Here is a 13,798-nt window from a genome sequence, read left to right as displayed (position 1 = left end):
GACCTGCGGCACAGCCCCCACCTGCTTTTCCTGTCCCCGCCCCCGTCGAGGGTCCCCAGGGACCGGGACTTGCTCCCAAAGTCGCCTCGCCCTGGCTCTGGCGAAGGCAGGAGGGTTTTGGAAGCAGCCGCTGGTGGAGGTCTCTCTCCTGACAGCAGCAGGGACTGGCTCCCTCCCTACCCCCGGCCAGCGCAGCCGGAACCGGCCACGCAAACCTGCGACCCCCCACAAACCGCCTCAGGACGAGGTTCTGTCGCGCCCGTGGACCACGGTATCCACGCGGGACTTGTGCCACGGTCCCCTCCCATGAAGACACGCGGAGGGTCCCGTCTGCGGCGCGTGAGGGCAGCGGTCCCGGAGAGCCAGACCCCGGCCGCGGAGAGCTGCCCGGGAGGGAGGGGGCGCGGCTGGGGGAGGGGGACGGGGGGAGGTGGGGAGAGCGGAGGGGACCGGGAAGGGGGAGGAGGGGGGGAGGGGAGCGGGGAGGGGGAGGAGGGGGGGGAGGGGAGCGGGGAGGGGAGCGGCGAGCGGGGGTGGGGAGGGGAGGGGAGAGGAGAAGACGGGGAAGGGGAGGGGAGAGGAGCGGCGGGTGGGGGCAGGAGAGGGGAGCGGCGGGCGGGGCCGGGCTGCGGGGAGCGGCGGGCTGGGGCGGGCTCGGGGCGGTCTCCGCGCTCCGTCCGCCCCCTCGCGCCCGCGCCGCGCTCGCTCAGCTCCCGCCCGCCTGTGCCGCCTGTGCGGCCGCCGCGAGCCAAGTTTGCGCGGACCCCGTCCCGAGCCCGCCGCGGCCATGGACGCGCCCGCCCCGCTGCTGGCCCCGCTCCTGCTCCTCTGCGCGCAGCTGCTCCGCGGCACCAGGTGAGCGGGCGGGGTCCGCGGCGCGCGGTCGGGGGCGGTGGGGGGCCGGCGTCGGCCCGAGATAGCGGCTGGGAGAGCGGCCGGCGCGAGCCCCGGGCCCCGGACCCCAAGTCTGGGGGCCCCGCATCCTCCCTCCCCGGGGTCTCGCGCCGCGGGCCCCTTGCTGGACTCGCCCCGACGCTGCCCTTGGGCTCGGGACGCGGCGACCCCCGCGCTGGCCGCCACCGCCCGGTGCTGTCCGCCGTCCTGGTGCTGAACCCGGGCGGGACAAGAGCGTCGTAGCCTCCCGGTTTCCCCGGCTCCGTGGCGCGCGTGGAGGGTCCCCGGGTCCGCGGCACTCGCGGGTCCCTGCCCGGCCGGTGCCTTGAGGAAAGGAAAGACCCGAGAACCCGGTGCGGGGAGGCTGCTCCCTTTGCCGGGGGAGCGGTTCCCCGTTCCCCGAATGAGCTTCCCCAGCCGGCGGGTCTGGGACGGACGGAGGAGGCTGTGTCGCTGTGGAGGGTGGGCCCGGCCTCCAGGGTCTCCTTTCAGAGCCCGTTTCAAATGGCGTGGACAGAACTCCTGAGTGCGTGCAGGTGGACGGCGGCCAGGTACCCCTGGCCACAGAAAAGAGATGGTGGATTTCTTAACTATTTTGGGAGGGGCTCCCCAGAGAAGGAAGAGGCTTAGAAGGAGGCCCCCCAGGGCTGGAGCCCCCTCTGGCCTACAGTCCCTCCACCCCCTTCTCTTTGGGGATCTGAAATGGGTTCCACAGCCACCCAGGCAACTTGGCCCCACCACCGGGCCTGGCTGCCTTCCCTAGGAGTAACCAGAGGACATTCAGGGGCGTGTTTGAAAATCACCTCAGTGCAAAGACTGCAGAAGAAACAGCAAGAAGCTGTCCCCCAGCATTCGGGATCTCAGAGACCATGAAGATGCAGACATAGAGGTGGCTGACCGCAGTAGAGGTGGCAGCACCCAACACGGGGCGGCGTGTCAGAGTTTTCCTGTTGGAGGTGCAGGGGACAGAGCCCAGAAGGCTTGGGTCCAGCAGCAGCCGTGTGCCCATCAGGAGACCACAGGGTCAGCGCTGCCTCTGGATCTAAGCAGCCCCTGTCCTGGGAAGAGCTTTGTTTTTCCATCAATCACAGTGGGCCTTTCTCCCCTTGTCCTTCCCATGAATCCCAGTGGGCCTTTCTCCCCTTGTCCTTCCCTTCCTTCAAGGTGAGAGGAAGGACAAAGCCTCGGGCACAGTCGTAGATGCAGTGCTGGAGACATGCGGCCAGCTGCCAGCCCAGGCCCACAGCCACTTAGCCAAGAGGCTGAAATCTAGACGGCTCTGAAACCCCAAAGTTTTAGCCCAAGTTTGACACCAGAACTCAGTTGGCGGCAAGTCCCGTCCTGCACGGACACGAGACTCTTCTCATCTTTGTTAATCCTACCTCTGGACTTATTTATGTACACTTCTCGCCGGGAAATTCTCCAGGCTGCCCCCAGCCCCAGCCTCTGTGTCCACCATTTCCCTTTTCTAAAATCTGAAGATCCTTAATCCTAGCCTGCATCTTGTTCCTGGGCTGTTGGGGAAGGGGTTCTGTGGCTGTTTCCCCGGGCAGGAGAGCTGGAAGGCCACGGCCCAGCCAGGAGTGGGGCCCTCTGGGCCTGCGGTCACTCCCATCCCTGGAAGAAGGGTGCTGTTGGGGAGCACACCTTGCCTGGTGAGAGGTGCACTGCCTCGCTGTGTTCCCCTCTAGCTCTCTGGTTAAAAACAGTGACCACCTGGCTGCACGCTACAGCCTCTCTTTTGAGGTCATTCTGTCCACACACACACACGTGCTGGGCTCAACCTCCTGCTCTTGGCGTCTAGGGGCAGGCCTGGAGGGTGGAAGCACCTGCCAGCTCAGCCCTAGGGGCCACCTTCAGACTTAGAGGGGTGCTGTCCATGAAGAGCCTCTCCTTGCATCCGTGGCTGTGCCCCTCCGCTCCAGAAACCAGGACAGTCGCCCTCCCTTCCCTCAGTCTCGGGGTCCTCGTCCTGGAGCCGTATCGGATGTCAGTGGGACCCATTCTGGCCATTACCCCAGGTCCCCATCGCAGCAGCTCCTCATGGGAAAGGCTGGGTGGGATAGGAAAGGAGTGTGGCGGCCGTGGGTCGGCCCGAAGTGTGAAGACCCATGCACGCGGCAGGCACTGAGCTTGCCGACTGTGTGCCCGCGTGGGTGGCCCTCCCGGGCTGCCGGCACCTCCGTCTCCCTGGAGAAGCTGTGCTGCGGCTCCTACCGTGCCAGCTCGCGGTGCGCTGGTGGCGGTGCTCCTCTTTGCCTTGGTAACTGCAATGCTGGGAGGCTTGTGCTGCTCTAAAAGCAGAGCTGTGGGATATGTGGGTTGGGTGTGCGCCGTGGAGGAGCCTGGAGGGGGAGGCTCCCAGCTACACCTACCTTCCCTGTCTGTCCCCAGGGCACAGACAAGTGACAGGGATGGGTTTGTTTTTCAGTGGGGCCAGGAGGGCAGGAGGCCAGGTGACCCAGGGAGAGCAACCCGAGGGGGAAGCTGCCATGTCTTCATGGCGCCCACTCTGCCCCCTGAGTTTGGAGTCCTAAATCCGAGCGTAGACTTGGAGCCTGGTGTATGGCCCTGAGCCTCTCTGTCCATCCACCCAAAGGAAACCCCAAGCTCAGGCCACCACTGGGCCGCAGGGCCACCAGGTGAGGCAGCAGCCCTCTCCCGAGATCTCCATGACGTACCGGAGTCAGGACGTCCCCACCTGTGTCGAACTCCCCTGGTGCAGGCTGTGTCCCCCCAGCCCCCGCTAGCTCTGCCTGCCCTGTACATCCTGACCTGAGGAAGTGGGGGGCCTCCAGACCCCAGAGTCTGGCATGAAGCACATGCCCCCGCACGCTGGCCCTTCCCATCTGTTCACAGTGGGAAAACCACCGGCCGCTCTCCTAGGTGAGAAATGGCGTGGGGGTGGGAGCCTGCTTCCTTCTCGCCCCCAAGAGACGACATAGGTGCCTCCAGGTGAGCTTCATGGAGGGGCTGCTCTTGGTCTTGCCTTCATGCCCCCCACACGTGCCACCACCCTGAGATGGGCAAGAGACGTGGCCCAGGAAGGACGGTGTCTCCTATGGCCTCATTCCAGGCAGGCTAGATGGCAGCTGGGCAGGTCCAAAAATAAAGCCTCACTCAGATCCCTTTGCGTCTGACCTTCAGGGTGGCTTCCATTTGCATTTTTAATTGGCCAGGACTTAATTCGATTCCATCTTATCCTTTGTTACCAAAGTGCTTGCCCCTCCTTAGCCCTGCGCCGGGCCACTCTGGGGGTCCAGTGGGTGCGGGGTTGTGGGTCCGGATGTATAGCAGCCCTGGACGCTGCCTTCAGGTGTCTCCTCCTGCCAGAGTTGGGCCACCACGGTCGCCCAGGACAGATTGGGGTTGGCAAAATCTCGTTAGCTAAGGAACGTTTGGTTCAAAGTCAAAATCTTTGAAAGGTCAGTATGTAAAACAAGAAGAAAAGTGGTTCTGAAGGAAAGGGAGAGGGCCTGAGCCCCCACCTGCTGCTGCCTCCCAAACCCCGGTGGTCTTCGAGGGCCCCAGGACACACCTGAGGATAAAGTGTGTGGAGCAGGGTTGAGGCTGGACGTAGGGAGAGGCAGGGAGAGTGTCTGCCTCCCTGCGTCCTTCCCAGTGTTTCTCCGCAACTGTGGGTTTAAGATTTGGAGCCGCCCCTGCAGCTCCCCGGCAGGACTTAGCCTGAAGCACCAGACCCACTTGCCCCTCCCTTGGGAAGCCAAGGACTCAAGGGGGCTGGAGCTGGAGAGGCAGACAAGCAGAGTGGGCTGCAGGTGCGCTGTGCGGGGTGCTGGGAGGGGGCTGCACGGGGTGGGGCTGGTGGCCCGGCCTCAGCTTGACTGCGCCAGACAGGCAGCGTGGAGGGGTGCCTCGAGCCCAGGTCGCAGTCTCTGAGGGAGCAGGAGGCCAACGACTGTGCCCCCACTGTGAGGAGGGGAGGGGCCATCAGCTGGGTCCTGGGGAACCAGGCGTGGAGGAGGCCTGGGACTGTGCTCTGCTCTTGGTGGCCTGTGGAGTGGCCCAGCATGCGGCACCCGCTCAAGGCTGTGTCTGAACTGGGGTCAAATCTGTCTCTAGGCTTGTTGAGGCGGAGGCTGCTGACTCAGGCCCTGACCCCTCATCTCTCTGGGAGGGCTTGGGCCAGGCTCAGGGGCCTGGTGACCTGGAGGCCATGTCTGAAGCCACTCTGCCACCCCCTTGGATAGAAATGATTCCAAGAATACAGGGAGGTTAATCTCAAGGCCCCAGCCCTGGGACCAATCCCCGCCCTGTGTGCAGGAGGACGGGTGTGACAATCGCCAGGAAATGGACGGCTTGAAACAACGGACTCTTATTCTCTCGCAGCTCGTGAGGCCAGGAGCCTGAAATCAAGGTGTGGGTGGGGCTGGTTCCCCTGGAGGCTCTGAGGGAACCTCTGTCCCCAGCCTGTCTCCAGCTCCGGCGGTGGCTGGAAACCCTGGCCTCCCTTGGCCTGTGGATACCTCACCCCAATCTCTGCCTGCACAGTCACCAGCTTCTTCCCTCTTCCCTTCTAAGGACACCAGGCCTTGGGTTTAGGGCCCACCCGATCCAGTATGGCCTCATCTTAACTAATTACCTCTGCAAAGACCTTATTCCCAAATAAGCTCATATTCTGAGGCTCTGGGTGGATGTACATTTTGCGGACACTGTTCAACCCAGTGCAGGTGAGCAGATGGGGGCCGGGGCTGCTGGGGTGCTCCGGGCTCTGGCAGCACGGTGTGTATAGGGAGGAGACGCCTCCCTCAAGCCTGAGCACCCCCATGGCCCTGCTGGCTGCCCCGAGCTGCTCCGAGGTCGAGTTAAACCCCAGAAACACATGGCCATCTGGGGACCTGGGCCTCACCCTAGGCCTTCCTGGGAGGAGACAGAGAATAGGAGGCTGTGGGTCTGGGTTTTGGGGCCCTGTCCTCTTCCTGTCCCTGCATCTTGCCTCTTCTTCACATTCCTCTTCTCTAAACCATCTAATGGGGGAAGCTTCGCCCTCAAAAGCCGACAGGGAGGCCTCTTTGGTGAGGGACCCTGGGGTGGAGACCCCCAGGCCAGCCTCTGTGGGCTGGTTGAGGAGGGAGGCTGTTAACCTGGGAGCTTGGCCCACACTGGGGGGCTCTGTCCCTCTCCAGGGCCACCTCCCGCAAAGCCAGGAGAGCAGAGTGGGCACTGAGGTCAGAGGAGGAAGCCAGGTCAGGGCCGGTGGAAGAGGCTGAGGACCTCCCAGGATTCCCTGTGTCCAGCCGGAGCCTCGGGGACTGTCCAGGCCCCTGTCTGCAAGGGCTCCCACAGTGGCCCCCCACACCCTGGCCCAGGTGCCCAGAACAGTGCTGCATCCCCAGGAGAGGACCCGGGCTCAGTGGAATTAAATTAAGTCCTGGCCTGTCTGACCAGTGGCCTTGCATCCGCAGAGCGATGAATGACATTGGCGACTACGTGGGCTCCAACCTGGAGATCTCCTGGCTCCCCAACCTGGATGGGCTGATAGCCGGCTATGCCCGCAACTTTCGGCCTGGCATTGGAGGTGAGGGGTGGCCCAGGCCCGGCAGGCAGGCGCCACTGGGGCCCGGGCTAGGCTGTGGCTGTGTGGCCCACTGGGCTACGGGCTGCACTCTGGGCAGGGAAGCCTGGCTCTCCCCTGGGGGCTCCATCAGAGCCAGGCTCCTACAGAGACAGCCAGGGAGGTGCAACTTCTCGGGCCATGATGGCTGACTGCCTGTGACTCCCTGGCTCCCGTGCTGGGCTGGCCTCAGCCCTTCTTAGTTCTTCTCCTTCCTCGCAGGGCCTCCCGTGAATGTGGCCCTCGCTCTGGAGGTGGCCAGCATCGACCACATCTCAGAGGCCAACATGGTAGGTGCCACAAGCCTTTGCCTCAGGCATGGTGGGTGCCCACAGCCTCTGCCCTGGGCTGCATGCCCCTGGGGGTGGAGCGAGGCTGACCCCGGCCCCTGTGCCGCCTCCACAGGAGTACACCATGACGGTGTTCCTGCACCAGAGCTGGCGGGACAGCAGGCTCTCCTACAACCACACCAATGAGACCCTGGGCCTGGACAGCCGCTTCGTGGACAAGCTCTGGCTGCCCGACACCTTCATCGTGAACGCCAAGTCGGCCTGGTTCCATGACGTGACAGTGGAGAACAAGCTCATCCGGCTGCAGCCCGACGGCGTGATCCTGTACAGCATCCGGTGAGCGGGCCGCCCACCGGGGCCCTGGGGGACAGCCTGCCCGGGCCCATGTCGGCGCCTGGACGCTCCAAGGCTTGGAAAAGCTCGAGCGGTTCCTGCTGCCAGGAGCTGGGGGGGCAGAAGCTGCGCAGTTATTTATATCCCCGCAGCTGCTGGGGAAACATCCACGCTCCAAGGTCGCCGACAGGAAGCCGGCAGATGTGGCTTTTTGGCCAACACAGTGCCTTTTGGTTTTTAAAATGGGGTGGAATAAAATTAACCTTTGTAAAGTGAACAATGCAGTGGCATTTGGCAGATTCGCCCTGTTGTGCAACCCCACCTCTGTCTGGTCCAAAACATTTCAGGACCCCGAAAGGAGACCCAGCCACGGAGTAGGTGCTCTCCACTCCGCCCCCCCTGGAGCCCCAGCAGCCACCCGTTTGCTTTCTGTCTCTGTGGATCTGGTCAGAGACAGAAACATTTCGCCGACAGGGAATCACACGCTGTGTGTGGGACCGTTTATGACTCCGGCTTCGTACTCAGCACCGTGTCCTCAGGGTTCACCCCTGCTGAAGTTGGAGTCAGGGGTGCCTTCTTCTTCACAGCCGGGCAGTAGCCCATGGCAGGGACGTGCTGCACCTGCCTTCCATCCATCTGCCGAGGGGCGCCTGGGTGGCTTCCTGCGTTGGTGAATGTGGAAACACTGCTATGAACGTGTGTGCGCACATTCGTTTGAAAGCCTGTTTTCAGACACATGCCTCTTAAAAATGGAATTAGCTCGCAACACTTAAAAAAATCAAGAGGCATGTGGCCGCCCGCAGTGGCTCACACCTGTGATCCCAGCACTTTGGGAGACCGAGGTGGGTGGATCATGAGGTCAAGAGATCGAGACCATCCTGGCCAACATGGTGAAAACCCGTCTCTACTAAAAATACAAAATATTAGCTGGGTGTGGTGGTGGGTGCCTGTAATCCCAGCTACTCGGGAGGCTGAGACAGGAGAGTCACTTGAACCCGGGAGGCGGAGGTTGCAGTGAGTCGAGATTGCACAACTGCACTCCAGCCTGGTGACATCACTCTGTCTCAAAAAAAAAAAAAAAAAAAAAAAATCAGGAGGCAGCCGGGTGCAGTGGGTCACCCTTGTAATCCCAACACTTTTTGGAGGCTGAAGTGAGAGGATCACCTCAGCCTGGGAGTTCGAGACCAGCCTGGGCAACACAGGGAGATTCTGCCTCTACAAAAATAATAAAAAATATTAGCTGGGCTTGGTGGTGCGCACCTGTGGTCTCAGCTACTTGGGAGGCTGAGGTGGGAGGATCACGTGAGCCCAGGGGGTTGAGGCTGGAGTGAATCAAGATTGCACCACTGCACTCCAGCTTGGGTGACAGAGTGAGACCCTGTCTCATAAACAAACAAAAAAATCAGGATATTTTACATAAGAATTCAAATATCTGACCTCTCCTAGAAAATCAAGCGCATGGCGACTCTGGGCCTACTCCTGTGTGTTCCCCAGCCATCGCTCAGGCCAGGGCCTGGGTGTTCAGGCTGTCCCCTGCCCCATAGGCCCCCAGCCCAGTTAAATAGTCAAGCGTTTTGAAGAGAATGAATGAAATCCAGTTCTTGATAGTCCTAAATGAAGACTTGCAAGCGTCTCTGAAGTTGAGCAGTTTTCAGGTTTACCTGGATTCTGGGCAACTAACAAACACAGCCTGAGAAGTAGCTCGGGCTCCAGGCAGCCCCTGGTACTCAGCGGGCATCTCTACAGGGGAACTGCCAGGCTTCTGGGAGGGCTGGCCTCGCCCCCAAGGCCTCACCGCCATGCTTGTCTTGGCAGAATCACCTCCACTGTGGCCTGCGACATGGACCTGGCCAAATATCCCATGGATGAGCAGGAGTGCATGCTGGAGCTGGAGAGCTGTGAGTGGGCACGCAAGGCGGGCAGGGGCTTCTCTCGAGGGCCATGCTGGCTTCTCCAGCAGTGGATGGGGGCTCAGACTGTCAGCCCAGGGCCTGGACAAGGCTGGTCCGGCACAGGGTGCAGGAAAGCACCAAACCAGCTTCTGCATGAGCAAGAAGCCTGGGCAGGAGGAGAAGAGGCCGGAAGGCCTGGAGCAGTCTGGCCTGTGGGTCCGTCCATGCCTGAGGAGCCGGGCCGTGGAGCCCAGACATGACACGGATTGGTATCGTTAAGCCAGCGCTGCAGCCCCCGTGTGTCACCTGACGATGGTGACCCCATCTGTGTCCCTTCCACCGGCCCAGAGGAGCCCGACATGGTCCCAGAGCTGAAGGCCTCCTCGCTCCTGGCTGGGGTCCTGCTCGGTCCCCATCATGATGGTGTCAGCTCCCTGCAGGCTTCCTGTGTGGACAGAGTGCTCCTGCCAGGGCTCCCGGGGCAGGACCAGGCTCTGCCGCCCACCTGTGTGCTTTTCCTGCAGACGGTTACTCATCGGAGGACATTGTCTACTACTGGTCGGAGAGCCAGGAGCACATCCACGGTCTGGACAAACTGCAGCTGGCGCAGTTCACCATCACCAGCTACCGCTTCACCACGGAGCTGATGAACTTCAAGTCCGGTAACGTGTGCCTGCCGCCCCTTCCGCGTGTGCCCGCCGCCCCTTCCGTGTGTGCCCGCCGCCCCTTCCGTGTGTGCCCGCCGCCCCTTCCGCGTGTGCCCGCCACCCCTTCCGCGTGTGCCCGCCGCCCCTTCCGCGTGTGCCCGCCGCCCCTTCCGCGTGTGCCCGCCGCCCCTTCCGCGTGTGCCCGCCGCCCCTTCCGTGTGTGCCCGCCGCCCCTTCCGTGTGTGCCCGCCGCCCCTTCCGCGTGTGCCCGCTGCCCCTTCCACGTGTGCCGTGCCTGCCGCCCCTTCCGCGTGTGCCCGCCGCCCCTTCCATGTGTGCCCGCCACCCCTTCCGTGTGTGCCTGCCGCCCCTTCCGTGTGTGCCCGCCACCCCTTCCTCACGTGCCCGCTTGTGGTTTTCATGCTTTTTCGCCAAGCCACCCGCAGGCCCTCAGGGCCCCTGGGGATGCAGCTGGGACGCTCCTGCCTTAGGAACTTGCTCATTGGCACCAGCTACACCCACACCAGGGCCGCCAGGCCTGCCATCGTATGGACGTGGGTCAGCCCTTCCCATCTCACTCCCCGGTCCTCTCTCTTCCCAGCACTCCAGGTTTACCGGAAACGTGAGGGTGTGGGGAGCTCTCTTAGCCCCAGGTCTGCAGGGCTCAGGGGCCAAGCTTTCCTTGTCTACCCTGTCTCTCAGCTCCACTTTCCCACCCCTACGCCCCCCGTCCCCAGTCATCCAGAGCGGGTGAGCCCAGTGCCAGCTCCTTCCAGAGCCTGGCTGTGCCCGCAGGAGTGTTAGGAGAGAAAGGAGTGTGCCCTCCCCATTGGCTGCGAGGGTCCCTCAGGGTCAGTCCAGCAAACGTGAGGCCAGCAGCAGCCTCAGCCTCTCTCCTTCTCCTCTGGGTTACACTGCTCAGGACCAGCCTGTCCTGTGGCCAGACCTAGGGCCGGAGACCCCCAGACATTTCAGGCCATGTGGTTGGTGGGGAGGGCAGGGGTCTAAGTCTCTCTTCTGAGCCCTGCTGTGGGCCCCGTAGCTGCCAAGCCCTGCCGCCCCTGAGTCCCACGGTTGGGCTGGGCTGGGCAGGGACGGGGGCGCTGACGGTGGCTGTCCCGGCAGCCGGCCAGTTCCCGCGGCTCAGCCTGCACTTTCACCTGCGGAGGAACCGCGGCGTGTACATCATCCAGTCCTACATGCCCTCCGTCCTGCTGGTCGCCATGTCCTGGGTCTCCTTCTGGATTAGCCAGGCGGCGGTGCCCGCCAGGGTGTCTCTAGGTACGGGGCCGATGCTCCGAGGGGGCTGGAAGATCCGTCCTGGGGAGCAGGACTTCTCATCCCTCAGCTGGGGGCCCAGCACTGGCCTCCGGACCATGCCAGCTGTCCTGGGGCAATGGCCAACTGGGCCAGGCCGGGTCAGGGGAGCAGGACCTGCTCCCTGGGGTGGGCATGGGGGTGGGGGGCAGCGGACCCTTATCCGTGGGTCACAGGCACCAAGGCTGGGGGTGGGACGGCGTGAGGGCAGGGCTACAATGATGGTACCACCTGTGCCCGGCAGGCATCACCACGGTGCTGACGATGACCACGCTCATGGTCAGTGCCCGCTCCTCCCTGCCACGGGCATCGGCCATCAAGGCACTGGATGTCTACTTCTGGATCTGCTACGTCTTCGTGTTTGCCGCCCTGGTGGAGTACGCCTTCGCGCACTTCAATGCCGACTACAGGAAGAAGCAGAAGGCCAAGGCCAAGGTCAAGGTCTCTAGGCCGAGGGCAGAGGTGAGGGCCTGGGACTGAACCAGGGACAGCACTGCTGGGGGCCCCAACGAAGACCCCTCAGCTGCTCCAGCCCACTGTGGGTCCCAGCTGTGCTCCCTGAGCATGGGGGGCTGGAGCTGCTGGCTCAGGCGGGGCCCTGCATGGGAGCACCTGCGGTCCAGGGCCCTGGGAGTTGCACCCCAGCGCTCAGCCCTGTCTCCCCCACTGGCCCCCGTGCAGATGGACGTGAGGAACGCCATCGTCCTCTTCTCCCTCTCTGCTGCCGGCGTCACGCAGGAACTGGCCATCTCCCGCCGGCAGCGCCGCGTCCCAGGGAACCTGATGGGCTCCTACAGGTCGGTGGGGGTGGAGACGGGGGAGATGAAGAAGGAGGGGGCAGCTCGCTCGGGAGGCCAGGGGGGCATCCGCGCCCGGCTCAGGCCCATCGACGCAGACACCATTGACATTTACGCCCGCGCTGTGTTCCCTGCGGCATTCGCAGCCGTCAATGTCATCTACTGGGCGGCGTACGCCATGTGAGCGCAGGACTCAGGCCACCCTCGCTTGTCCTGGCGCCCGGTGGTGGCTGCCCAGAAACTTCCTGGGAGAAAGAGTCCTTGGTCCACCTTCCCTCTCTGCGTGTTTCAAAGTGGGATGACAGTCGGCCACGGAAAACAAGAGGAAGCCTCGGCCTCCCTGAGCTCTGACCTCACCCGAAAGGCCAGCCTGGGGCTCTCCAGTAGGCAGCGCGAGACCCGCACAGATGAAGGAGCAGAGGGTCTGACCGAGAGACTGAGCCAGGCTGGGGTCTGGGCCCTTGAGGGAGCCGCGGATTTTTAGGCTCAGAAAGTGATCCTGGTTTCTAGGTCTCTGCTGCGCGGGACGGGGATCGGAGCGTGGGAGGAGGTGGGAGCGGACGTCCATCTGGTGAGCAGTGAAGGTGTTGGTGAAATCTGTCTGGCCCCAGCATGAAATAAAGCCTTGGCCTGGGGGCCGCTTCGTTCTCTCTCGCTGTGCCGCGCTTCGCTCCTGGGGTGCCTAGAGCCCACCCTAGCTGCCCGGAACACCCTTCTCCAGCTGCAGGCTTCCCGGGCGGTGTCTGGGTGGAGCTGATTGTGGAAGCCCAGAGAACACTCAGGGTTGAACACACGCCTTGCCCAGCGGAAACAGTGGGTCGAGGTCCCGGGAAGGAGGCTGTCCTTGTCAGCAGGGCAGGCTTCGAGGGAAGGGCTTCAGGAAGTGAGGAACCAGTTTTTGTGATGCTGGCTTCAGGCACTGGGTCTCTTCATCTATGTCCCTGTGCTGTGATGAGGCCGTTTTCTCCAGGGGCGTGAGGCAGGAGCCTGCACCACAGTGTCGGGGAGTGAGCTCAGGGTCGCCGGTCCCAAAGCCTGGAGCTTTTGAGGTGCCTTCCTGAGATCCTGGGGCTCAACACCAGACTTGGGGACAGAGACTCAGGGACACAGGGGCTCAGGGGCTGGATCCCAGATGAGCCATGTCTGGGGTACTGAGGGAGGGCCGAGGTGCAGAGGCCTAGAGGGAGCTAGAGGAGCTGCCAGCCCATTGGTCCCTGAGGCCTTTGGTCCAGGGGGTGTCCAGGGCTAGGTGCCACCATGGTCCCTTCTTGAATGTGAGGATAGACATTTGGAGGCCACCGAGGCCCCACAAACACCACAGCCCTTTCCCACCTGCTGCCACTGCCATGGACATGGGGTGAGCACACTGCAGCCCAAGGAGCTGACAGGCAGCTCTTAATGAGGGGTCCAGGTTTTCCAGGGCACCGGGTCATTACTTGTGGAAGAATCTGAAGGGAGCAGTTGGAACAACTGCTGGGGCTCTGCCATCTGCTGCAGGACCCAGGCGTCCGGGGCTCTGCCATCTGCTGTGGGACCCAGGCGTCCAGAGCCATCACATGGCAGCTCGCGAGGTGGCAAAGTTGGCCAGGTCAGTGCCCTGTGGAATCGGGGTGGCAGCTAGGCCTGGGTGGCCCCCATCTCCATACCACTGGGGACCCGGGGTGACTGTGTGAGTCACCTGTCCTTAGCACGACCTGCGGCAGCTCTGGCAGGGTGAGCAAGCAGCAAGATCAAGTCACCAATGGGGCCCAGGCATTGCACCCGGGGACCGACGCAGGCTGAGTGGCTTCCCTCAGGGCCAGGCTGTGACCCAGAGCAGATGAGGGCATTGCCCACCACTGGCCAGACCACGCCCCATGCACCACCTCTGTCCCCTGCTGGAAGGTCCCCCCACGACACTTCCTAATGACCGCTCCTCATTTCCAGGCTGCCCTTTAGCACCCCTGCTCTGCAGGACAAGGCTGTGAGGCTTGGCAGGGCCGTTCTGCGGGTGGGACAGGCTGGGGATGGAGGGGGTGGGATGGACCAGGCTCTGGTGTGGCCACAAGTGGCA

At 63.1% G+C, this 13,798-nt stretch overlaps 1 protein-coding gene across 1 annotated transcript; it reads left to right on the top strand.

Annotated features, from left to right (window-relative positions):
* The first annotated feature begins 698 nt into the window (after positions 1-698).
* LOC105496713 (gamma-aminobutyric acid type A receptor subunit delta) lies at positions 699-12,395 on the top strand. Its single transcript, XM_071067880.1, has 9 exons — positions 699-855; positions 6,321-6,433; positions 6,692-6,759; positions 6,875-7,095; positions 8,908-8,990; positions 9,509-9,646; positions 10,757-10,912; positions 11,193-11,410; positions 11,630-12,395. The coding sequence occupies exons 1-9, from the start codon at positions 788-790 to the stop codon at positions 11,927-11,929; spliced, it is 1,365 nt and encodes a 454-aa protein (XP_070923981.1). The 5' UTR covers positions 699-787; the 3' UTR covers positions 11,930-12,395.
* Positions 12,396-13,798: the final 1,403 nt, after the last annotated feature.

Source organism: Macaca nemestrina, chromosome 1 (assembly GCF_043159975.1).
Source record: "Macaca nemestrina isolate mMacNem1 chromosome 1, mMacNem.hap1, whole genome shotgun sequence".
NCBI lineage: Eukaryota > Metazoa > Chordata > Mammalia > Primates > Cercopithecidae > Macaca > Macaca nemestrina.
The sequence above is the reverse complement of the archived record's forward strand: the minus strand, read 5'-3'. Positions and strand labels throughout refer to the sequence as shown.

Bases quoted from the DNA above. Each gene is read 5' to 3' on its own strand.
- LOC105496713 (XM_071067880.1), top strand. From the start codon at position 788: ATGGACGCGCCCGCCCCGCTGCTGGCCCCGCTCCTGCTCCTCTGCGCG. The intron at 6,434-6,691 runs GTGAGGGGTGGC...CCTTCCTCGCAG, and splicing joins CTTTCGGCCTGGCATTGGAG to GGCCTCCCGTGAATGTGGCC. The intron at 8,991-9,508 runs GTGAGTGGGCAC...CTTTTCCTGCAG, and splicing joins CATGCTGGAGCTGGAGAGCT to ACGGTTACTCATCGGAGGAC.